At 42.6% G+C, this 25078-nt stretch overlaps 1 protein-coding gene and 1 long non-coding RNA gene across 2 annotated transcripts in view; one reads left to right on the top strand and one right to left on the bottom strand.

The window, feature by feature from the left end:
* LOC134524597 (uncharacterized) lies at nt 1-6312 on the top strand. The gene is made up of 2 exons (XR_010073604.1): nt 1-77; nt 6281-6312. It is a non-coding gene; the product is annotated as an uncharacterized LOC134524597 (long non-coding RNA).
* LOC134524591 (M1-specific T cell receptor alpha chain-like) overlaps nt 71-25078 on the bottom strand; it is a 292071-nt gene continuing 267063 nt past the window's right edge. The window contains exons 5-8 of the mRNA XM_063354754.1: nt 3828-4091; nt 3335-3382; nt 2039-2144; nt 71-1553 (exon numbers count right to left, since the gene is read on the bottom strand). Coding sequence (XP_063210824.1) covers nt 1523-1553; nt 2039-2144; nt 3335-3382; nt 3828-4091 — 449 coding nt within the window. The 3' untranslated portion in view covers nt 71-1522. The remainder of the gene's footprint in view (nt 1554-2038; nt 2145-3334; nt 3383-3827; nt 4092-25078) is intronic.

Here is a 25078-nt window from a genome sequence, read left to right as displayed (position 1 = left end):
AGAAATTGATGTTACAAAAGGAGAAAATTTCCTTTCCGGTCTTACCAGTGACAGACTGAACCTGGAGACACAGGCCGGTCAGTTGGTGTCATTAATGCAAAGCAGGTACCTTGTTCTCCAGTGACACTTAGGAGTGGGGGACATTTAGAGGCAGGACATTCAGGTTCCTGTATTCCCCATCACAGTAGACACAGACCTTCAAGAACCTGGGAACTTACTTGTCCTGTCTCTGTAGGCAAGCCATATTTTACCATTGTGTCTTCACGTAGCCCAGAGCCTACTCTTAGAGGAGAAGTGCTCTCAGCCGTTCCCCTCCCTCTGAGCCAGCCACACTGCTCTCACCACAACACAGCGAGGGTTTCCTGGAAAGGGACTTGGCAGCTGGTCCCTGCAGTGGGGGATCCAGCCAGTTATTGCCTGGTGGCCACGTCAGGCTGAAGAGGAGAGTCTGGACACCCCTTCCCTCCTTCACCCCAAAGGCCAGGCTCATTCCTAAAGCTCACCTGAAGGGTAAAACAAGTTCCGCAGACAATGGGTACAAAAGACAAACAAGTTTTTTTGTTTTTTTTTATAAGAGTTCTTTAATAGCGGCCAAAGACCTAAAGAAATGCCCATACATCAGTGTGCTTGCCAGCACAATTCAAGAATTAGCAGCGGGTGAATTTCATGTGGATGCACTGTTTCCAAGGAGTGCACATGTGGACAGGTAAATATTTCAGTGTAGTTTTATGCAATGATTATAAAAAGAAATTGGGAAATCTAAGGTTGCTAGAACTAAACAGAAAGAACAAAAGTAGTTTGTATTTTTACTAAACACAGAGCCAAATCGTAAACTGGTTTAAATTCAGAAAATGTTAAGGCAAGATAGACTTTGAAAAATACTAAAATCCATCCTTTCCTTCTGTAAAAATGAAGTGAGAATTTCACTGAATTCAGGACTTCTTGGAGACTTAGCAGCATATCTTTAAGGGGAAAAAAAAAAGATACCTTGCTCTCATCTAGCAAAAGATAACAGGACATGGTGCAAAGCACCCTGAGTAAGTCTCCCTTTGCTATTCGGGGTGTTTTGTTTGCAACTGAAATGGTGTCTGTGGGGGTGCACTCTAAAACGTGCATACCTGAAAGCCAACAAAATACGAAAAATTCACATTCAAGCGATATTTAGCTTGTGGTTTTCAACAAACAACGCTGCCCAAAGCGGAAATTGCGTGTCGTTTTAACACAAGTAATGGTGAATAATGATTAGTGAATAGTTTGGCAATTTATAGTTATAGCAAACTATGCTTCATGCAGAGAGAGGTATTGTCATGCTAAATGAATCAGGCATCTGGGGGAGCAGAATGCTGAAAATTTTAAGCTCATTTTTGAGTAGCTTTATAACAATGCAAATAAAGCATTTAGATTATAATGGCGGAAGTGATGTACAGAAACAGCAAGTGATATCCCTTGCAGCAGGAATGTCTGTGTTCCCTCTTGCACACAATGCCCTGGTAAAGATTCCTCGGCAGATTTTTTTGGTACTTCAGGACTGCAGCATCTGTCTACTTTCATTCCTGTAACAAAAATAAAGGTATGTTAAATCATTATTTGGGATACAGCCACAGCTACACAATTGCAGACCTGAAGCATCTAGGCAATAGAAAGAGGAGAAAGAGACGCTGGACAAAAACTAATATATTAAGTCTGAGGTTTTAAAGTCAATAAGCATCAACTTTCCCAGCTGGACACCTGTCAGGGGACGGATCTGCTGGATGAATGCTGACAAGGGAATGGATGGATGTAGAAATACAAGGGAGAGATGTCTAGAAAGAAGAAAAAAAAATTAATTTGCATGTGGATAAGGAAAAGTAAATAGACTTGAGGCGTGGGTGAAAACAATGATATGGCCAAAGGAGTGGAGGGATTTTTCTGTTGGTAGACAAAAGGTGTATGGATAGACTGCATAAACAGTTATTACAGAGAGAAGGAACATTCATAGCTAATGAACTTGTGCAGATGTTTTCTGTCAGAGGCCTTACCACCCCCATTGCACACTCACTTTTTTTTCCACATAAGCATTGTCATCAGCACATTAAAAATTATTCCTTTCATTAAAATTATTTTCAGGCCCAGCTGTGATAAAGACAGCATGTTCAGCTTTTCATCTGTAAAAGTAACAGAGAATGAAAGTCACAAGAGCTCTGAGACATCCTCGCTTTCAGACAGGCTTAAAAGCACTTCTTAATGAAGCTGTTCCTCTTTGTGTGAGTGAGTCAGCTAGCAGGAGAGTTAATGAGACAATGAGCAGAACTGTCTCATTGAGATTTTCATTGCTTCCAGTTGCTGTTTCAAGGGCTGGGTTTTCTTTCAATAACCACTTAATTATCCAATATGCAAGTCTGCTAACCATCTATTTTATTTTTAAATACAATGTATTTAAAAGGCTGGAGGTGTCCCTCCTTCCTCTTCCTAAAATTTTTTAAGGTGAGCAGGGGGAAACCAAGTTAAATTTTATTCAAAGAACACAAAGTCTGTTTGGATTTTCCATTAATCTTAAATTGAAAACCATTTTCATTTGAAAAAAACATTGATCTATATTGGGGAAGCAGGGAGCTGTCATCAAAAAGTCATTTTACGTTTATCTTTGAAAACCTCTCTCTGAAATGACTGATCACATCAGCCAAGTTTACTGATGAGTATTTTTCTGAAGTGGTGTTTTGGAATCATTTGGCTGACTGGTTTCTTTTCAGCAAGGCTGCATGTTTACGAAAGTACAGCTCTTCCGCAAACAGGGCCAGTGCAGAGGCAGGCTCAGCTCCTCTGAACTAGCAGGAACAGCAACTGCTTGGGTTCCAGCACTGGCTACTGTACTCCCACTGCCATGAGCTGAAGCAAAGCTTGCTCAGATGCAGCAGGTCTTGAGTGCAGCCCTGCTTGTTGAGCACTCCCTGCAGAAACCACCTGCTTATCTTTTGGTTCATCAGGTGTTTGTGCACCCAAAAATAAAAACAACTCTTTTGAAGTGTGAAATGCAGCCAGACATCCAATAAGGCTGACTCATATCAGTACTGTAAATCATTATGTGATGGGGAGCAGTTGTTTGGCTAGTCCTAGCAAGAGCATGTAGGCACTGGCTACACGGGTCACGTTAAATTACCATCTCAGCTCTGGAAGATTACATTAACGCGATGACTTCCAGCCTTGATGTTTAAAACCTGTGGGACCCTTTTGGAAATTTCCAGTCTGAGCTTTTTGCTCCAACAGGAATTCTGCAAACAGGGAACATTAGCAAAAACTTGGGAAGACATTTCCTCTAATCAGGCTGAACTTTACTCTTAAAATGCTGTGTACGTACCTGTCCTGAAGTGCAGAGACACCCCTGTAACACAGACAGCGCTGTCACCTGCAAATAGTAAAAATAAATTTTATTAATAACAGAAATGTACTTCTTCAGGAGTTCATAAAGATATCTCTACTTAGAAGGGCTGGATTAGAGTTTCCGGCCACTAAACCCTCCCATAAACACTCATTTCTGCTGTTTTCAGGGCAAGCATAAAACAAGACCTAATTAAACTTTAGCACCCCATCGGACAAAGAAATTTCAACTTTATAGCCCCCACAGTGTGATGTTAGGATCTCTCTGCTGTGACTATACCAGCCTACTGACCCTTCCACCAAGGAGGAAGGCAAAAGAAAGCAGCGGCAACAAGGCAATATTCCTCTGGAGCGTGGGAGCTTAATTTAGCATTTCTTGTGGGGTTGGGAGATGTGAACAAGTCCTGCTCATACTAATAGTACAGGGACCAGAGTAGCTCTAGACTTGCACACACATCCAACAATGCCATTACCACTTTCAGGATCCTCTCCTTCCAGGTCTCCAAGGTCCTCATAACTTGCACCGCATTGCATTGCATGTTTCTTGTTCCAGTAGGTTGACAGGTAGCTTGCTTCTTGTTTGTTCTCGGATGTTGCCACCTCCACAATAGCATTTGTCTGCTTATCAGCTGACTTAAGAGTAAGCTTTTCAGGGGAGTAATCTGTGATAAGGCACATTTCCAAATCCTCATCATCTTTAGACGTCAGCCTGTAGACTGAAGGAGATGGAGTAATATCTGAAAATGGAGAAGAGAAGAGCCATTAGATGAGAGGACAAAGTCATAGTTCCTTCAATCTTAACATACAGACACTTAGGTATGGAGGTTTTTACATTATTCTAGTGGGAAGTTGCCTGATCATAGGGATCCTGTGCTAGGACACCTTTAGAGAACCAAGGCATCCAGAGCAGATGATGCAGGAACTACATGAGACTTACGTTGACTTAAGTTGTGTGGGAGACACAGAGAATGGCCAGACAGGATCACTAGAGCATCTCAGATGACACTCATGTGGGTATCCACAGCCTGGATGTCCATATCTAACCTAGTCATTCCTCTCTGTAACAGCTCATTTAACTCAACTCTGCAGCCTGGGCTTCCTTTTGGATCTTGGCCCGGATGTGCTCAGGAACGTGTATAACAGGCAGAGAGAGCACTCTCTTCTTACCTCACTGCTATGATGTTTGTCTGAAGAGAATCCTGCCTTTCCTGCAAATGTATACTCAAATCCACTACTGACATTCAAAATCCCACTTCCTCCACCTGTCCTGAGGGACAGTGGGTAAACTATCAGGTCTTAAGTGTGCCCACCAGTCCAGCTAATTTTGTTCCTATAGGAGAAAGCTAGGAAAGCCACTGCAAAGTAGAAACACATGGCTCCATTTAGGGGAAGAAAGATGAAACAAATGTTTCATTATGTTCCACCACCTGGCAGTGCAGTGCAAGATCTTTTTACTTAATTTTACCCTGCAGAAGAGGAGTTTGGGGGACTAAAGGCTGCAGATATAAGACACCTGGGGTTTATTTCTGTGTTTTGCTTCAAATTCTGCTAGCAAGTCAGTTAGACTAGGATTTTCCACACATGTCAAAACACTACCTGTGGTTAAACTCTTTTTTTGCACATTTAGCTTTGTAAACTTGTACTCTGAGCATACATTTCATCTTGTCCAGCTCTTGAAGTCTGATTCTTTGAGAAGGTGCTTTCCTAAATCCTTGTTCATGCGTAATAGTAAATTTTGTTATGGGCATTGCAGTACTGTAATGATAAGCAGATGAAATGTCATTAAAGACATACTGTAGCCAAGATGCAGGTGTGGGGCTCTCAGCAACCCTCTGGCTTCATTTTCCATTGGACTTCACAATCATGGGGTTGAACTGGAGCGTCAGTTCAGATTTATAAACTGACAAATTGTTGTTGTATAGGGTTGAGAGTTTAGATTAATATTTGCATCATCCCTGTTCACACACTGTACTGGTAAATACTGTAGAAATATTAAAGACAGCTAAGCTCCCTGATGAAGAAGTTTTACTTTCTTCCCATGGGGGAATTTTGGACTAAATCTTGGGTTTTAGAAACTGTCTCAAAATCTTATGCAAGTGGAGACCCTAGTTCTGTCACTGAGACAGGTGCTTTTCATCTGTTCAATTACCAGATGTCAGCACCTTAGAGAAATAGCCATACTTCTTGATTAGTATGATCTCAGAAAAAAACCTAACCCACAATGTCTAGCCCTAGTCATTCTCTAGCCCTGGTTTTGAAAAACCTGATGAGACCGTCTTTCCCCACTACACAGAATATAGTCTAATGTATATTCTGACTCTCCCAACCCCACTTCCCACCTCTCAAGCTCCCAGTTACTGTTTTAGAAATAGCTTTCAGTGATTATTTGTTAGGGAGAGGGAGACAGGAGCACATACAAAGCTTGATGGTAGACCCCTGTATAAAATACAGATGAACCAGGGTCCATCATTGTCATGGAGTATGTGGATACAAATGAGCAGAGGAGGAACTGATCAAGCTCTTCTGCTTCTCTCTCATAATGAGTACTATGCTTTCTGAACATCTACATTTACTTCTCCCCAAATTAGGATGTTTTTCTCCCTTTCAATCTGTGCAATGCTTTTATCTTGAGCAGATAAAAAAATAAGGTCTGTCTTTTGCAGGCAGCTTCAGCAGCACTTGTTTTGCAAAATACTCATTTCTTGTTCTTGCTCAGACTGCTGGCTTTGTTCCGGTACTCGAGCCTTTTTCCGTTAAGTTCCTTTGCATATTTGCAAACTGTTACGAAAGTTTGCAGATAGCTGTCTTGGTAAATATCAGCTATTATAACCACAGCACTGTGACCTATGTTTCCTGTTTTTCTGTCTTAGTGAGTTGGTGTATGTGTTGGAGATGCTGTATTGATATTTATGACCTGTATTTGCAGGAAAGATTGAGAAGTAAATCATGATACTCTGAGCTGTCCACCCTGCCTAATTTAATCTTTACTGAAGGATGTCTTCCAAGTGGAAGGAAAGGAGCTGTTGGAATGCTATTTCTGACCAGTCTACAGAGAAAGCAAACTCCAGAGGCATATTTTGGGAAAGCACAGCCTGTTCCAACATCAGACTGAGATCTACGCCTTTTTTTCCAAACAAGCTCCAGTAGAAACCCTCAACTGGTTTAACACACAGCTTGTGTTATACAGACATTTATCTCATTCTCCATTCCCTACAAAGCAAACTTTCTGAATCTCTGGTCAGATTGGAATTGGTGTGACAGAGGTCTGTGATCCTCTTACTATTCCTCAGCCTGTGACGTGATATTCCACAGCTGGAGTTAACCTGGAGCTATCACCCAACCCACATGAAATATATACTTCCTCACACTCTCATACAGGCTAATCTTGACCCCAGAGGGGCAACTCCAGTGACTTAACAAGCACTTTAGTGATGTTTGTTGACTGTCCTCCAAAGGAAGTTCCAAAAGATCTACCAGAGGTCCTTTGTGAAATCTGCCAGCACTACACGGATGCTAGGATGTCTACAGTAAGACTAGATGTCCACATCTAGTACCTGAACCCTTCTCTAGACTTCCAGTGCTCGTGTCTGGAGGCACTCAGATAAAAGAGGCCAGGTCCTAGTCCAGCCTCAGCCAAGTCATCCAAGGTACGAAGACTCTGTGCAGAGATTCAGTATTTGCAAATGTGAAACTCCTTCACTTACAGGGTTCAGGCATAATTCTGGTCTCCATCCCAAAAAATTGTTTGTCATTGCCTCTGTAATTACACTTGGGGAAGTCAAACTACCAAAACCAGACAAGATCTTTCTCACAAACCTTTAAAGGGGAAGATTAACCTTTAAAGGGGAAGATTTCTAGCTGAACCAAAACTAAAACTGAATTAATAGAGGAAGATACCCGGTATGTGAGGAGAAATCAAGTGTCCGATGGACTAAATAGTCCTCTAGTACCAGGATGTGTTCACATTAAGGAAAAGTTGAGATGAAGTTTTCTTAAATTTCATATTGGGAAGCAACACACTATTTGTGTTCATGTGTAGATTCATGCATCACCTAAACTGTGGGAGAGATTTACTATGATCTCTGCTGCTCCTTTCAACAATGTTAAGGGAACATTTTGGGGGGGTCAGAAGGAGCAATTCTGCTTACCTAATCTGCTCTTTAAAGCCCAGGTGAATGAGATGGCTTAACCCATCTGTAACAATTGTCTGGAAACAAAAAGACTTGAAGTGGCTGTTCATGAACCTCCTGAGAACCTCTGTCATTTTCACAAAATGATTTGCGTACTTTTTTCTTCCAAAATCACAGTAAGTTTTAATTGCCAGAACAAGTTTTCAATTTTATATGCCAGAGATTTAGTTTCTAGAAAAAAATGCATTGAATCATAGAATGGGTTGGGTTGGAAGGGACCTTTAAAAGTCATCTAGTCCAACCCTCAATTCAGATAATTTCAACTCAAAAAAAGAGAAACTTTCTCAATTAGAGATTAACTATTTATGTAGCACCAGCCAAAAAAAATCACATTTGTTCAACGAGTAAGAAAAAAAACTATGCAAAAGAATCAACTTAAAATCCCTCTTTAAAAACAGGTGGAAGATCATTTTTGTGTTGATATCAAAAAGTCAAAAGAACTTTTGATTGTACACTTGTGGAATTGCCTCAGATGTAGATGTCTCTTTCACACCAAAATTATATCCTTTCCTGATCAGTCTATTTAATGGGTATATGTAATTAGATAACTTATTTGGGATCATAGTCTTGTGCCATTTCCAGAAATTACTCTCCTAGCTCCAGTATCCCACGCACGCCAGTTTGAATCATTGCAAATACTATACTCTAAGTCATCTGGGAAATTCCTTCACAATGCACTGTGAAACTAAGACTTAAACATGAACCCAGATGTCTCTCTGATTTTTTTTCCACTCAATCTAAGGCAAAACGTTATCATTGTCCGACAGGACTCAGAAGTTAATGTTAATGATATGCCAACATCATTAACCTAAAACACTGATGATGCCATCTCATTTCCACTATTCTCAGTCTCCCTGCTCCATCTTCAGAAGCACCCTCTTGAGAAATAATCCTGGGTTCATTTTCTTTCAGCCTTCACTCCTCCCTCCCCTCTTCATCTAGGGTTTATGTTCATTCTTCATAAAGGTAGACCTATTCAGAAACCCTAACCAGTGGATATTGCTCCCACCTTCATACCTTCATAGCCTGTCCTTCTCCAAATCTTACTCACCTGGGTTGACTTTAAATCTAGTCCCTCTTCCAAACACAAATTTACTGTGTCTTTCAGTTTTCCGCTCAACGAGAAGCCTTTGCAACAAATTCCTGGCTACCAGCTGCATATTCCAATGTCTCCTCATTCAAAATATGTAGGAAAGCTGTCTACCCGAGGATGACAGACAAGATATTTGAAATTTCATTCCATCTTTTCAGGTTCCTAAAGCATTTTAAAATATAACCAAGGAAAGGAAAGGGAGTTACCACGCCTCACAACAAGTTTGGTTCTGCTTCCAAATACAATTTTTGTAGTTCCTGACTGCTCACATTGTAACATCAGCTTTTACAAATATAGAAGGGGACTTTACTTTCAGATTTTAAAACCAAAAAATCATGACATATTCTCTTAGGCTGAGAGTTAGAATATCCAATCTCTAGGCCATTAGTCAGAGTAACCTACAGCTATTATTTTAAAGATGCAAAAATCAAGTCTGAAAACTTTAATAGCCAGAAACTCTATAAAAGTGCTAAACTTTTTATGTAGCGTTCAGCCTTGTGCGAACTGCTTGCAGCACTCTATGTAACTCTATGCACCATGTTGTGACTATTAAACCTGTGTGAACATTACCAGCTTCTCTAGCTGTTCTTTCCTGCAGTGGGTCACTGCCACACCATAGCCAAGCACTCCTTGGATTCCAAGACAGCATCTCTAGTCCAACTGGTTTTTGTCAAGGGAAGCTGAAAAGCAATTGGAACATGCTTCCATGAAAGTCCCTATTCCATCTACCCAAAGAACAAATGATTTGCCAGTCCTGGTGTTAATATGGAACAGAAAGCTCGAACTTACTTGGGGCAACAAGAAGTTGGGTCCCAGTTCCAAATGTGAGTTTCACATATCCCTGATTGGCACACTGGTGTCAACCTCTACAAAAATGTAGACTGGTTGTCCCAATGCACACTGTCAACCAGGTCAACAGACATTCCAGAGCAGGCAATATCTTAAGGAAGCAATGATGATACACACTGATATATCTCACAATCAAAGGAGCAAAGAAATCTCCTAGAAAATTATCAGGGTCAGAAAGAGGGAGATCAAATAAAAAAATGTTCATTCACTCACTCAGTACAGTTGTGTATTACACCTTTTGGGGCAATACTAGGAACAATCTCTGTTTTTCCATCTGTAACATCACCTAAAATTCCATTTCATTGTGTCATGTAATTAGGGCTGTTGCCTTTCAGTCCAAGTTTTCTCCTGAATTTTTGACCGTTTACTGCCTACCTGGCTTGATCACCAGCAAGATTCCTTTTCCTAATGTCAGCTTGTATCCTTCTCCACCTCCCATAGTTCACACGACCCAGGAAACCATTGCAAGAACCCCTTTAACCTTGGTTATCTCCTTACAGGTTTCAGTGTCACATTGTGACCCTGTCTAGATCTTAGAGCTTCACAGGCAGTTGCAAAGGCAATCTCAGCCTTCTAACTCTGTTACTTTAGGATTCATATACTCTCATTTATTTAGATATGTGGTAGCAGAAGTAAGTGTTAAGTATGACCTTGGTGGGATTCTGTTACAAGCAAAGACCAGCTAAAATGATGATAATCACCATAAGTGGGTATTTTCTAAATCATAGAATCATAGCATGGTTTGGGTTGGAACGGACCTTTAAATGTCATCTAGACCAACCACCCCTGTAAAGACCAGAAACGTCTTCAACTAGATCAGGTTGCTCAGAGCCACATCTAACCTGACCTTGAATGTGTCCAGGGATGGGGCATCTAACACCTCTCTGTGAAACCTGTTCCAGTGTTTCACCACCCTCATAGTAAAAACTTTTTTCCCGTGTTTCTAGTCTGAATCTACCCTCTTTTAGAATCATAAGAGAATTTTAGAATCTCCTCATAAGACTTGTGCTCTAGACCCCTCACCAGCTTTGTTGCCCTTCTCTGGACATGCACCAGCACCTTAATGTCTATCTTGTAGTGAGGGGCCCAAAACTGAACACAGTATTCGAGGTGAGGCCTCACCAGTGCCGAGTACAGCAGCACAATCAATTCCCTAGTCCTACTGGGCACACTATCCCCATTTTAGTTTAAAACAATTACCCCTTTTCCTATTGCTACAGGCCCTACTAAAAAATTTGTCTCCAACTTTCGTATTACTCCCCATTAAGTATTGAAAGGCTGCAATAAGGTCTCCCCAGAGCCTTCTCCAGGCTGAACAATGCCAACTCTCTTTGCCTTTCCTCACAGGAGATGTGTTCCATGCTTCTGATGATTTTTGTATCCCTCCTTTGGACCTGCTCTAACAGGTCCATGTCTTTCTTATACTAAGGACTCAAGAGCTGGATGCACTACAGGAGGTGGCGTCTCTCCAGAGCAGAGTAGAGGGACATGATCACCACCCTCGACCTGCTGGCCATGTTTCTTTTGATGCAGCCCAGGATATACTTGGCTTTCTGGGCTGTGAGTGCATGTTGCTGGCTCGTGTCCAGCAATATAAATAGGATAACAATTCTTGTGTTTCAATGCGCTTTCATCAGATTTATATCATCCATGACTTTGCTTGAGGCCAATGGAAGTGGCATGGATTAACCCTCAGAAGAAAACAAATTCACGACTTAGCTTAACAAGAGCAAAAACAGTCTTTGTTGTAGCTTATCACAGGAACGCAACTGATGGAAGAGCACTGAAAGCACATGCCTGCCTGCAGCTGCCTCAAGGCAGACTGCTTGGACAGCTGCTGTGGAATAAATTTGGCTGGTTAAAGTGAGACCTCAGGCTATTATGCCTTTGACAGCTGCCACTTCCCAGATCTTGGTGTTTATCCACAACAAACTTGTAAATCAGCCAAAACATCAGGATAAACGTACCTGGCAAAACCAGAAGTCTTGTCCCAGATCCAAATGTGAGTTTGTAACTACTTCCATAGTCACACAATAGCACAGGCCCCTACAATATCCAGACTGATATTGAATGGAATCTTCAATGGTGAAACACTCCACCAAAAGAAATTGTATTTATCTCTGCAATTAGACAGTTCCATCTATCTAGGACTATTATTTTCTGATTTTCTTTCCATGTGTTGTTTTGCATCTTTCAAACTCCCAGACACTTGTTCCTTAATATTCCCCTCCATCATATTTATCCCATTCTGTCCAGAAGGCTACCTGCATCACAAGTTCTATTCTTCATCTCATTCCGCATTTATTTAGTCTGTCAGTCAGATTCCTCTCTCAAAAATTAGTTTATTTACTGTTACTTCACAGCTTATCTAGTGTTTGATGATGAAGTACAAACTCCATCATACCATTCTCTTGGATTCACCATCTGAATTAGTTAAGAGTGATTCCAGAGCAAATTGGCCATTTAGCTTGTAAGTAGAAAGCACACTTCTTGGTATGAAATTTTTTTTGTGGCAGGGACACCATTGCTTATTCTGTCATTAACCACTGAGGTTTCAATATGCATTCAGGAAGCTCTTAGGTTCTACACTGTGACCAGAGCGAGATCTGAAGCAGTTGCATATAGATATGACTATAATGGTAAATTAGGGCACGTGTAAATGAACTCAGGCAGAGCCTTGATTTATAGCTCATTTAGCTTGTTGATAGCTCCATATAAACTTGAGTTTCTTAATTTTCTCAGATGTTTCTGAACAGCGTCAGGAGGGTCATTTGAAATATGAGGAATTTCCCCAGAGGTTTTCAGAATTAATAGTTTCTTTATATTGCTGTGTTTTTTAACTTTCAGAATAAATTATTTTGAAAGTGTCCTTCCGTTTTAAGAAATGGAAACATTATTTTGCTAGAGTAAATCCAAAGCATTTAGATATTAAATGCTCCTAAAAGTATTATTTTCTTAAGAAATTTGGAAAAAAATTATATATTTACAGAAAAATATTGGTGTTTCAGGATCTGCCTTACTTTCTTTCCCTTTTCAAAAGAGTTTCAGACAAGAGAAGAAGTGTGGGGGCTTGGGGGAATTTTTTTCAGACACTTGTGGCAGCAACTGCCAAAGCACAATGTTTTTCCTGCTTTTTTCTTCAGAGAAAAATATTTTGTGGTCAGGGTCACCTTTCCATCTTTCCACAAAAGTCATTCAGTAATGAACTTTGCTTCTTGACCACTTTCCCCTCTGTCTGGATATCTATTGCACCCTAGCTTTTAAGACTTCTCACACTGTTCTCCAGCAGTTTCAGAACTTCACTTCTAATGTTCTCCAAGCTTCATGTGGATGTTGAAGGTCAAGGTAATTTCACAGTACTCAACTAGTTGGCTGTGAATACAAATTTGGTATCATTCTCAGGAACAAGCTTGCTTCCTAAGCTTCCAGTATTTATATAATGCTTCACAATATTACAGAACCTATCCAGAACAGAATCCACCTATCATTACAGCTTTATTGAGGATCTCCAAAGCAAAGACCCAATATGTGCTTATATTTTGCATCTGCGTAACAAAACTAGGAGTTTTGTTATCTTAAAGTATGAGCATCCACATGCTAGAACAGTCTTTTTTACCTGCTACAGCTTTATGAGACTAGTCTCACCACTCTACATTTTGCTGGCCCATGCTGGCTTTATTTCCCTTTTCTTCTCCTCTACATGAGGATCTTTGATTTAGGATCCCACTTCCTGTTGACTTTCCAAGAAAAATCCTCTTGCACATATGAAACTTCCGCTATGGATAGTTCATCATCAGGAATAGGGAGGGGAAAATATATATGTAGCCATGGAAATCACTTGCTCTTATACGAGCTGAAAATTTATAGTCCTATTCCTAATATATTGTGGAATGATGAAATAGGCAAAATAACTTAAAAAATGAAATTACTTCCAAGATGAACGACGTGAGAATTCAGACGTACCTAGAGAAACTGCCAGTTTGGTTCCAGCTCCGAATGTAAGTTTGCCATAGCTCACAGTGACACTGTGACACTGTGCTTTGCAAAATGGTGCACTGCTCTGCATATACGCTGGATTAAGACTTGAGAACATGGCAATGCAAAATGCTTATTGGAATAATCTAACCAAGGTTATTGGCCTCAGCATGTATGTTGAAATAAACACTTCCTCCAGCCACATTCCTCTGCCTACTTAATCATTCCTGACACTCACTAGTCTAGCTATTGTCCACCACCTAATTAGTCACCTGTTCATTCTTTCCTCTGTCTCCACACAATAGCAGCATCTGTCAATCAGTGTGTGCTTATACAACTTTCCAGACAGTGTTTAGAAGCTTTCTGACTGCTGCCACCAGTCTCACCAGTCTATGTTACCTTTCTGCTCTGTTCTCTTGCCATGATCACCTTCCTTTGCAGGCTGCACTTCGTATTGTATTAATTAATACTTGCTGGGTTTCAGTGTGAGGGGGGGGTTCCACGACCAAACGTGGGCTTGATTCATGCCCTGAAGACTGCACAGTACTTCAGCACACAACAGAAATCTCCCCTCGATCTTCTCCAGAACTAGGTCTTCCATGGCAATTTGGGTTCAGCAGTGATGATCCTACAGCTACACACGCACAAGCAAGCACTCTATAAGCGCAATAGTCAATTTTCCATTATCCAGGGCCACAGAGAACCTGAGTTGCCCTAGATAGCAGAAGGAACTGAATGGCATACTTATTTTGAGAAGGGCTGAAAAGAATAATACAGAAAAATCAAATATCAAAACCCGAATTCAGGCCATGCATTCACAGAAGCTTGGAGCTGGGATAGCAAATAGAAAAACAAGAACAACAACAAAAACTTCACCAAAAAACCACTACAACCAAATCCCAAAAAGAAATCAGTTGGAGCCAAACTGGGGTAATTTAGACAAGAGTGTCCAAATGCACGCTCCCAATTTGCACAACTACCTAGTTTTGCATGATAAAAGCTGATGGAAGCTCTGTAAACCAAGTCATACCTAACCGGAAAAATGCATTCACACACAAAATGAGATCGGGGCACAGTGCATCAAAACCTCACTCACACATTACTGTCAAGCCCAGCGTCCTTCCTTAAAGTCCACCCGTAAAAGAACCCTGTCCCTGAAGAGCTTGTAAAATCTAGGGAGTATAAGATCATAGCTAATTCATTGCTTAATGAGTAAACAAAATCCAAGCACCAGTGACACCTCTCTCCCATTCTTCCTGCAAAACCTAGAGCACAATTCAGTCTGCTCTCCATGCCGAAGAGAAAACGGGATTTAATTTCTGAGAAAGCTGAGAGAACACCTAAGCCACGGGTGAAGCATTTATAATTCCTTTCACTCTCTTCCAATGGGGAAAAAATATTGGTTTGGCAGTCTTCTACGAGAGCTTGACTTTTCTTACCTATTTTTCCTTCTGTGAAAGTCAAAAATATCCTGAAGAATCTACAACTCTGGCTGAACTTGAGATTAATTACTGAACTAGTGAAAAATTTTACTTGAGGTTTCTGATTCCAATGCTCGGGAAAGCTTCTTAGGTGTGAGTATAAACTCACAGTTTTCAAAGGAGGAAAGAACTAATTATTTTTTTTCTTTCCTTCGGGATTGTTGCATTGTATATCTCCAAACCCAAGCAGCTAGCAGGAATTCCCCCCTTGTTTATAGTTAGCGACCAATTTTCTTACCCATAATTTTATTCCAGATGAAGGGAAGAAATAAACTACAGAGTTTTCTGTGACTAGTTTTCAAACCTGAGCGTACCTGAGCTACAGTTAGTCATTTACCTAACTTGCAATGTTCCCGTGCCTGGAGAAAGAAGGTGGTTAGTTCCTACTCCAAACCTGAGGTCATTACACTACTGGAAGGAAAGGTTTTTACATCTTATGTCACAGGAGAGCTCCACAGCTTGTGCAATTTACTTCATTCCTCTGAGGACCATCTTTCCTCTTTTGCAATATCCAGCAGATACTACGGTAACCAAGAGGTCACTGTTATGACTTTTTGGCAACAGCCAGCTTCTGAACCGCATTTTGCGCCTCTCTTAGCAAACATTAACCTTGCGCTTGGGTGGGTTGAATTTTTCCACTGAACAACTCAGTGTCCCAAATCTCAGAAATCTTACTTGCTTTTACCACGAGCCTGGTTCCGTGTCCAAACGTAAATTGGTAGGTATTCATAGACACTGTGTTGTCTGCCAGAGCAAAAACCTCTGCACACTCCTATCCACCACAGACCACCTGGACGACTTTCCTCAAGGAAATCCTTCCATTTCTCCACACAAACGCTTGCAATGCATTACGTCTTACCTACGTGTCCACTGCTTGTTCTTCTTCCTCCCCACAATACAGTCCCATTAATACCACAAGGAAGCCTCACGGGGCTCTTCCCTCCCTTTCCACCTCCATCCTTGACAAATCCAAACTCTCACCACTCACTAAAGACTGTTAGATTCTTTTCCACTTCTCTCTTCTTGGATTTCACTTCCTTCTTTTCACTTTTCACTTGCTCCCTTTCCCCAGGATGGACGCTTTCCTGGTGCACATTGGTTAAATAGGAAGTCTGCCACTTCTTTCCAGGGAATACTAAAACCATCCCAAATTGCTCCACAGAGCCACTACCCTCTTGTTTTTGAAGACAGAGCACAGTGTCATCAGTGTTGCATCTGCCTTGACTCAAAGAAGAGACAGCTCACCTGGGGCAACGAGAAGTCGGGTCCCACTTCCCCATGTGAGTTTTCCCCATCCTCCAGCATTAGCACAGTGTCACAAGTCTTTACAAAATGGGCCTCTTCATTCAGCCGCCTCAGTGCCTCTTGGAGGGCTTGGATACATCCAATCATGGATCTGCCTCTGAGAGAAGCTATAAATACCCACACAGTCCTGCACGACCTCCTCCAGCCTCTCTTTGCCAAAGACCTTCTTCACTGTTCACATGCATGGGAATAACTAGATTTGATTACAGTCACCTCAGGTATGAGAGATGGGAAGAACCTACTCCTGAGTTGGCAGGAAACACTTCCTGATCACTGTTCCAAAGACAGTGATCAGGAATGGCAAAAGGGATGTGAATAACATGAACCCAGTCTAGGGTCAGAGGAATTGATGAAGTCCACCTTCCTATCCAGATTTCCATCTACAGGTGGCTTTTTTACAATGCAAGAACCATTTCAGTATTTAAATCAGTACTATGCATTTCAACGAGACAATCCCTTTTCTTGCCCAGTCACAGCACAGCCTTTGGACATCATTGTCAGAGATGAGATTCCAACACACAGGCATTAACCCACTCACTTGGCCAGACGGTGACTTTAGTCCCTGAGCCAAAGGTGAATTTGAGGCTGCTGTCACAACAGCAGAGCACTTCACAGAAACCCTGAAGTGCTGGCTCCCAACTGGCAACACCTCCACCAGTCCAGCCGTACTGGCAGCCTCTTCCCTTACATCCTGGGAGAGCGGGATGCTCAGTCTGAAGTGAAAACCTGCTGCATTGCTGCAGAGTAGATCAGTGGTGGGCAATTTCACTTGCTTGGCTTTCTTGACGGTCCTTCCACTTCTGCCTGTCACCGCAGCCACCTCACGTTCCTCCTTTCACTGTCCACACCCTAATCAGGCTGAAAGCAAGTGTCATAATGATCTGGTTATGCTCAGAAAGACAATCTACCTACCTAGAGCTATTTCACATGACTCTCAGGAAACCTTTGCACCAAGCAACATCAGAGCCTTGCCCAAGTACCCTGAAAGTCCTAAGGGAAGGAACAGAACTCAACCCCCTTTACGATCCCGCACGGCCTTACAAAGCCATACACAGGTACTGAGCACGAGTTGGTCAAGCTGTCCATCTGTCCTAAACCACCACACTTCTGTTCCTGTTGGCTGGCGGACTATCACCATCCTGGATCACCAAGTCCGTAGCATCTTTCTCTAAATAGCAAAAGTTCAACATCTGGAAATGTTTCTGGGCACAGGACTAAATTGAAATAGCACCTATATTCTACTTCCATTCTATAATGTGACGCAGACACAACAAGTATATCTACAGGGAGGTCCAGTGGACATTCAAGGACTTTCGATAGAAGACACACAGGAAAGCTGCACACTCACTGGGTTGGATGGACAGTCTGGTCCCTGAGCCAAAGGTCAGCTTGCCATAGCCAGTGCCATAATCACACAGCATTTCCTCCCATAACAAAAAGCCCAACAAACCATTTCAGATGCAACACCCCTCCCTAAGCCTTTGGGCAGCCATGCCAAGGTGAGGAGAGGCAGCAGAAGGGTGACAGTTCTTCCCACTTGTAACAGAAACCCCACCACGATGCAGTGGCATAGGACAGCCTCCCCAAGGGACATTTTGGGAGAAGGTGTGTGGTCACTTTGTCCATCCCAGCCAAACTGAGATTAAGAAGGGTTGTTGTGGACCAAGCTGGCACATTCCCTTAAAGTGAAGTCCATCAACATGATATGTTCACACTTAAATGATAAAACAACCAGCCATGTTAGTCTCTGGTTCTCTCAACCACATCAAGAAAGGCCTTGCAGAAAACAGAAAGCATAGGAGCAGTCTTGGACTTACATGGCCTAACAGTGAGTCTTGTTCCAGAGCCGAAGACTGTTTTATATGCACCAGCTCCTGTGGTCACACAGCATTTCCTCTCTCAACAAAAACCTTCCCAAATACTTGGCAACGCTGAGCATCCACAGACCGACTAGGCAGTGCTGAATGTCACTGAAAGTCACCTACAACCTGAAGTGAAGACACCTCCATCTCTCTATGGGATTAAGAGCACCATTGGAACTACAAGTACAAACCATATGCACTGCTGCTTCTGGCAAGTGCCACATGAGTAGGAATCGAATCACAGAATCACAGAATCATAGGGCTGGCAGGGACCTCTGGAGATCATCCTGTCCAACCCCCCTGCCAGAGCAGGCTCACCCAGAGCAGGTGGCACAGGAGCGCATCCAGGTGGGTTTTGAATGTCTCCAGAGACGGAGACTCCACCACCTCTCTGGGCAGCCTATGCCAGGGCTCTGCTACCCTCAAAGGAAAGAAGTTCCTTCTCATGTTTAGGTAGAATTTCCTATGCTCAAGTTTGTGCCCATTACCTCTGGTCCTGTTGCCAGGCACGACTGAAAAGAGCCTGGCCCCATCCTCCTGACACCCACCCTTTAAGTATTGATAAGCGTTGATAAGATTCCCCCTCAGTCACCTTTTTCCCAGACTAAAAAGACCCAAGTCCCTCAGCCTTTCTTCACAAGAGAGGTGTTCCAGTCCCCTAATCATCTCGGTAGCCCTTTGCTGTACCCTCTCCAGCAGTTCCCTGGCCTTCTTGAGCCGGGGAGCCCAGAACTGGACACAGTACTCCAGGTGTGGCATCACCAGGGCAGAGTAGAGGGGGAGGATGACCTCCCTCGACCTGCTGGCCACACTCTTCTTGATGCACCCCAGGATGCCATTGGCTTTCTTGGCCACAAGGGCACATTGCTGGCTCATGGTCATCCTCTTGTCCACCAGGACTCCCAGGTCTCTTTCCATCGAGCTGCTCTCCAGCAGGTCAGCCCCCAACCTGTCCTGGTGCATGGGGTTATTCCTTCCCAGGTGCAGCACCCTACACTTGCCCTTATTGAATTTCATAAGTTTTCTCTCCATCCAACTCTCTGGCCTGTCTAGGTCTCTCTGTATGGCAGCGCAGCCTTCTGCTGTGTCAGCCACCCCTCCCAGCTTTGTGTCATCAGCAAACTTGCTGAGGGTGCTCTCTATCCCTTCAACCAGGTTATTGATGAATATATTGAACAGGACTGGACCCAGTACTGACACCTTTCATGCAAGTTTACCATCTCAGGGACTCCTCTTCATCTTCATTTCTTAAATGAAAGAGCACCTATGTTCTCCTTCCCCTATGAAAGGTGACCTGGGTACAACAAACACATCTACAAGGCACTGCAGTGGACACTCAAGAAATTTTGACAAAGGACACACAGGAAAGCTGTACACTTACTGGGTGTGATGGACAGTCTGGTACCTGAGCCAAAGGTCAGCTTGCCATAGGTGGACTCATAATCACACAGCATTTCCTTCCATAACAAAAAGTCTAAAAAGCCTTTTCAGAAGTGGCATCTCTCTCCAGGCTTTTGTCCAGCAATGTCTAGACTAGGAGGAGCAGCAGAAGGGTGACACGAGGCAGAAGGATCCTAAGGCATGAACGGAGGTTGACAGTCTGCCTGTGAGGGATGAATCCAGGGCTGGGGACAGAAGTAAGGGGCACTCCCCAAACCTCCTCTTCCGCCTATTCCCAGAGTGCCTCCATGCTGTCCCCTATGTTGCTGTTAGAGTGGGAAAACTCTGCCAAAGTGAGAGAAAACCAGTCTGATGGTGGATGTTCCCTGGACCTCAGAGAACTTGAAGAGCACCAGGCACTTCTTCCTTGGTCAGCAAGCACTTACTGGGCATCTCAGAGCCTTGTTTCGCTCCCTTAGGTACCTTTGTGCTAAGCACCGTTGCTTGCACACTGCTTCTCACTGCAACGCAAACCCCGCTGGGACGCAGTGACGTAGGAGAGCCAAAGGACTGTTGGAACAACTTCAGTGGGGATGGGACCAGGACTCCAGAGTTTCCTGAACTGTCAGTTATCTATCACACACATCCATCTACACGCAGAGTGACAAGAGCAATGAGAACAGGCATGTAAAGAAGTTTTGGTGCCATAATAAACCACACAGGAGCTTAAGGCAACAGCACATGCGGGAAAATCAAGTCCAAGGGACACCTGCAGAATTGCAGATGTCCCAAAATTGCAGTTCCCAAAAATGATTCCCCTCAAAACTAGTAAGAGCAAGGCAAAAATGAAGCAATTCCAGTTTCCAGTACAAGTTGCTGCTTACCTGGCATCACTGAAAGCACTGTTCCCTTTCCGAGTGTGACTTTGGCTGAAAAATTCACACTCTGACATATCTCATTACAAAAATGTCTCCATCATCCCTGCACATGATCTCAAACACAAAGCACCTGCCTTCAGGCCACAGGCAAGCTCCCTAACACAACAGGCTTGAGACCAGCGGCGTTACCTTGAACAAGGGAAAATCTATTCTGCAGCTCACTTACAATTTTCAGAGAAACCTTTCCCTTTGCCTTTCCTAATTTTTAAGACCCACGAGTGACAACTCCCACCTATGGTAATTCTTGCCCAGAATCAGGGAGACTCTGCATCTGTAAAGCCTCCTTATCAGCAAGGAACCCCTGGAAATTCATCAGGTTTGAGTGTCTGTGGATTTCAAAGGCTTCTGTGAGATGATCCATCAGTGACCATCAAACGGTGGATGCTTCTTCCACACCAAGACTAGATCCACTTGTTAAGGAAAAGGAGAGTAGGCTGGGAAAGAAGGGACCAAGTCAGGAGAGCCCCTTCACATCCAGGGGAAGCCAGCTTGGATCAGATAAAGGTAAGTGCTCAAGGAGGTGGAAAGGGAGGATTTGGGTACAGAGCACAAGAAACATGGGCAGCAGTTGTACTCACTGGGCTTCACAACAAGGCGCGTCCCCATCCCCAGCACCACTTTGTAGGTCCCTGTGTTCACACAGTCCTTCACACCCTTGCAAAAACCATAACTCTCATGTCAGTTACTCTACAACTCATCTCTCTTTGAAGCCAGGAATAACTGTAGCCTTGATAAGAAATCTCTTGGGAATCTCGTTGACAGGAGGGATGACAAATGGAACTCTGGTGCCAACAAGAGCATCATTAATTTGGCCTTTCCTCAGCAGAGCAAAGGACAGACACCCAGGGCTGTGCTAGACGGAGCCATCAGCAACCCACCCCAACTGTCACAGGTATGGATGGCTATGGCACAAAATATCTGTCCCTGAGCAAGAGGGTTCGGGACACCACCCTGCTTATGTGAAAGGCAGAGAGCAGGAGCTGGCAAGAGTAAGCAGAAGGAGTAAATTCACAGCCTTATTGAATCAAGATCTCTGCTGCTACCAGAGAAAGCAGAGCAAAAAGCCCCACAGATTGAACAAGTCTCCCTCCAAAAGAGCTATGCTTGTTTGTGACCACAGATTTCTGATCATGACTCTCCTTCCAGCCCTTGATAAGCCTTAAAAGCAAAATACTTCTCCTGGGCTTTCCTGCACACAATGCATGCTTTTAAAATGTCTTTCTCAGTTCTGTCTGCTGTATCTCCCCCCTACAGACATACACATAAGCTCCATCCCTGTGCAAACCAGTTTCCAACACGGCCCAGTAGGATTTATCATAGTAAGTGATGTGACTTTCCTGTCCTTGCTCCTTCAGACCAGCTTTATACCTGCTAGGATGCACGACCAGTTGTGTCCCAATTCCAAAGTCAACTTTCCAGGTGGATGCCAAAGTCACACAGTGACAACAGTTAGAAATACCACAGAACTCTACCATGCACGCCTCTGTTCCTGCTCACTGGCGGACCATCGTCAACCAGGAGCATAGGATTCACTAAATAGAAGTCCTCTAGCTAGAAAGTTTTCTAAGCACCACATCATCTTTCAGCAGTGATCACTCATTTGTGTGGAGATTTCATGCAAGTTCACTATCTCAGAGACTCCTCTGGTGGCTTACACTGTTTGCATTAAATGAAACTATGCAAATGGACCCTTAGTATTGAAGCTGCTTAAGATCCTCATTAGAAGAAAAAGGAATCTATTGATTTTACAGTTAGACCTAGCATCACAGGTCCTGCAAAGGTGTTTGCAGACCTGATCCCAAAGCCTTGTTGTGCTGGAATGGCAAAAAGGGATGGGAACAACAGTATGAACATGGTCTAGGGTCAGAGTAGCTGATGAAGTCCAACTTCCAGTTGGTCCAGATTTCCATCTACAGGTGGTTTTTTTCCCATCTTCCAGAATACACCAGATGGGTAGACAATCCAAGAACTATTTCAGTAATTTAAATCAATGCTATACATTTCAGCTAGGCCATTCCTTTTATTACCAAGTCATGGTGCTAAAAAGCCTCTCTGGTCTATATCCACAATAAATGAGGTAAATACATATAAACATGTTTCTTACTTGGTTTCACAAGAAGCTTTGTCCCTTTTCCAAAGAAGACTTTATACGCAGTGTTCACACAGTGAGAAACAAGCCAACAAAAACCATCCTTGAAGTCATCACTCGCACATCCAAAAACACAGGCTGTCTGATCCTATCACTGAAAATTTAACAAAAAATTTTATCACTTTCTTCATGGAAAGATGGGGCTATGGGAATTTAAATGCCTAATCCAACTACTAGTCCTCCATGAGATGCTCTGCAGGCTGGGATTTTCAAAAGAAGATAAAAGCACGGCAGTGTTTCAAGCCTATCTAGAAGTCATTGCACCACAGCGCTGGTCTCATGTAATAATGACCTGAAGTCATTGAAGGATTTAAAAAAAAAAAAAAAAGTAAAAAAAGAGGGTAAATTAGCTAGCTTTTAAAGCAAGGAAACTATATTCAGTTTCCCCTAGGTTTGCCCAATCATTTGCATACATTTAAAGCATAAAGTTTCCTGAAAGTTTTCCAACACACACATACACTACTCTTGAGATTTCATCCCTTTCTAAATGTGTTAGCTAACATTATTTTTTAATTGAATCTCCAAGTCTAAACTTCTGGTCCTTGATTCTGTCAATTTACTACTGCATATCATGTAAAAAATTATTTTATGCCATTTTTTTTCAATAGAGTTAAGACATTTTATCAAATTTTCTCTTGGTTTTATGAAGATATACGGACTTCCCTCCTTATTACTCTCTCTTATCCTTCCCCACCGCATGTTTGAATAATTTATCTGTTCTGCATCTGTAGATTTATGCTGAACACCCACAAAATTCAGCAATAATTTGGCAACTTTCTTTGGACTTGCTTTTAATCAGACATTTTGATTTTTCCCATTTGAATGGGTTACACAGCAATGTTGGTGTGATTCAGAATAAAATAAATCTGAAGCTATTTAAGTCATTGCCAAAGTATAGCCTTTCCTGGTCATTCCAGACTTATATAGGGTCAAATTAAAGGTTTGTTTCTACTTACTAGATAACTTGCAGTTTAGCTCCACTTCCAAAGAACACCTTGTCACCAGAACCTCATACATGATGCAGTAACTGGCCACGTTACCAAACTGCCCCACTTGAATAATCTGGGAGATGTCACTTACAGAAAATATGGGCAAAATAAAATATTTAAGGACAAGGTGATTGCTGGCTTTTACAAGTATAAACTAGATTAGGATGGTGAAAAGCCATACTAGTCTTTTAAATCTGGGGGGTTTTTTCTACCTTCCCCTACACAAAAGACAACAGACCCTTGAACTTTCTCCATGTTGATCAGTAGCAGACCTCTTGAAAACAGAAACTAAAAGTACATTGATAAGAAAGCAAGAAAAAGATGTTGATCTAATTTTTACAGAACCATTGGGTTTACCAGAACATGTTTGGATATATGAAGAGTATAGGCTAAAGATGGAACTCAGTGTCATACATTTTACATATCATGACAAAGAGCCTTCTATATACCAAGCAAAAACTATCTGCATCCCTACCCTTGAATTCGGTAGCACATTTTGTCCTTCAGTCTCATTCATGACCCTCTTTCCCAAAAGACAGCATTGTGCACTTACGGGGTAGCACTGACAACCTCGTTCCAGTCCCAAAGAGAGCCTTTCCTCCAGCACCATACACACAGTGCAACAAACCCTGTCAAAATCTCACTGAGCCCAGATGCAGTCATCCCCTCCACAGCTCCTGAAATTCATCCACAGAGAGGGAGGAAAGACTCTCCTCAATCCCTGACCATTGGTTAAATGTATTTTGCCCCTGAGATGCTCCTACTTGCACCCTGAGACCTAAGCATGCTGTATCATCTGCCGTCAGTTCTCGACTACACCAATACCAAGACTGTACCTCAGAAAAAGTGTACTCACACAGCCAAACAGCCAAATCATGTGGAGACTCGGGATATCTACAGACTGAAGGGCTTGGCTACCAGCTTTGTTTAAGTGCCTTATAGGCTCCTGGAGTGTTGTGGTCAAGTTGGAGCCCGTGGACATTTCCAAACCCTTTGGCATTCTCAGACATATTCGTCCATAGAGCTGAATGCCCAGCTCAGTACTACAGATGTTGACTACCAATCACACTTATCCTAAATATACCATGCCACTCAACAGGTCTCACAGTTAAAATGGTCCCCCTGCCAAACATAACCTTCCCCACACCAGCATTCATACAGGGATCTAGGACACAGCAAAGCTAGCAGCCCTTCCTGCTTTCCCAGTAACTCACTGGGCTCTGGGACAGCAGTCACCATGTTTGTCAACATGATATCCAGTCTAAACCTCCCCTGGTGTAACTTGAGGCTGTTTCCTCTTGTCAGTCTCTGTTTATCCAGAGAGATGGGCAGCAGTGGCTGCAGCAACCTGCAGAAGTAGAATCAAGGATACAAAGGAAATGGGAAATTTCCTTAGCTTCATGGAAAATGGGAAATTTCACAAACTTCCTTGGGAAATGAAGTTTAAAATATTTAGGCATCTAAAACACCAGATGTATTAAGAGAAGGAAAAAAAACTGTAGATCACAACCAT

This window comes from Chroicocephalus ridibundus, chromosome 17, assembly GCF_963924245.1.
Source record: "Chroicocephalus ridibundus chromosome 17, bChrRid1.1, whole genome shotgun sequence".
In the NCBI taxonomy this organism is placed as follows: domain Eukaryota; kingdom Metazoa; phylum Chordata; class Aves; order Charadriiformes; family Laridae; genus Chroicocephalus; species Chroicocephalus ridibundus.
The sequence above is the reverse complement of the archived record's forward strand: the minus strand, read 5'-3'. Positions and strand labels throughout refer to the sequence as shown.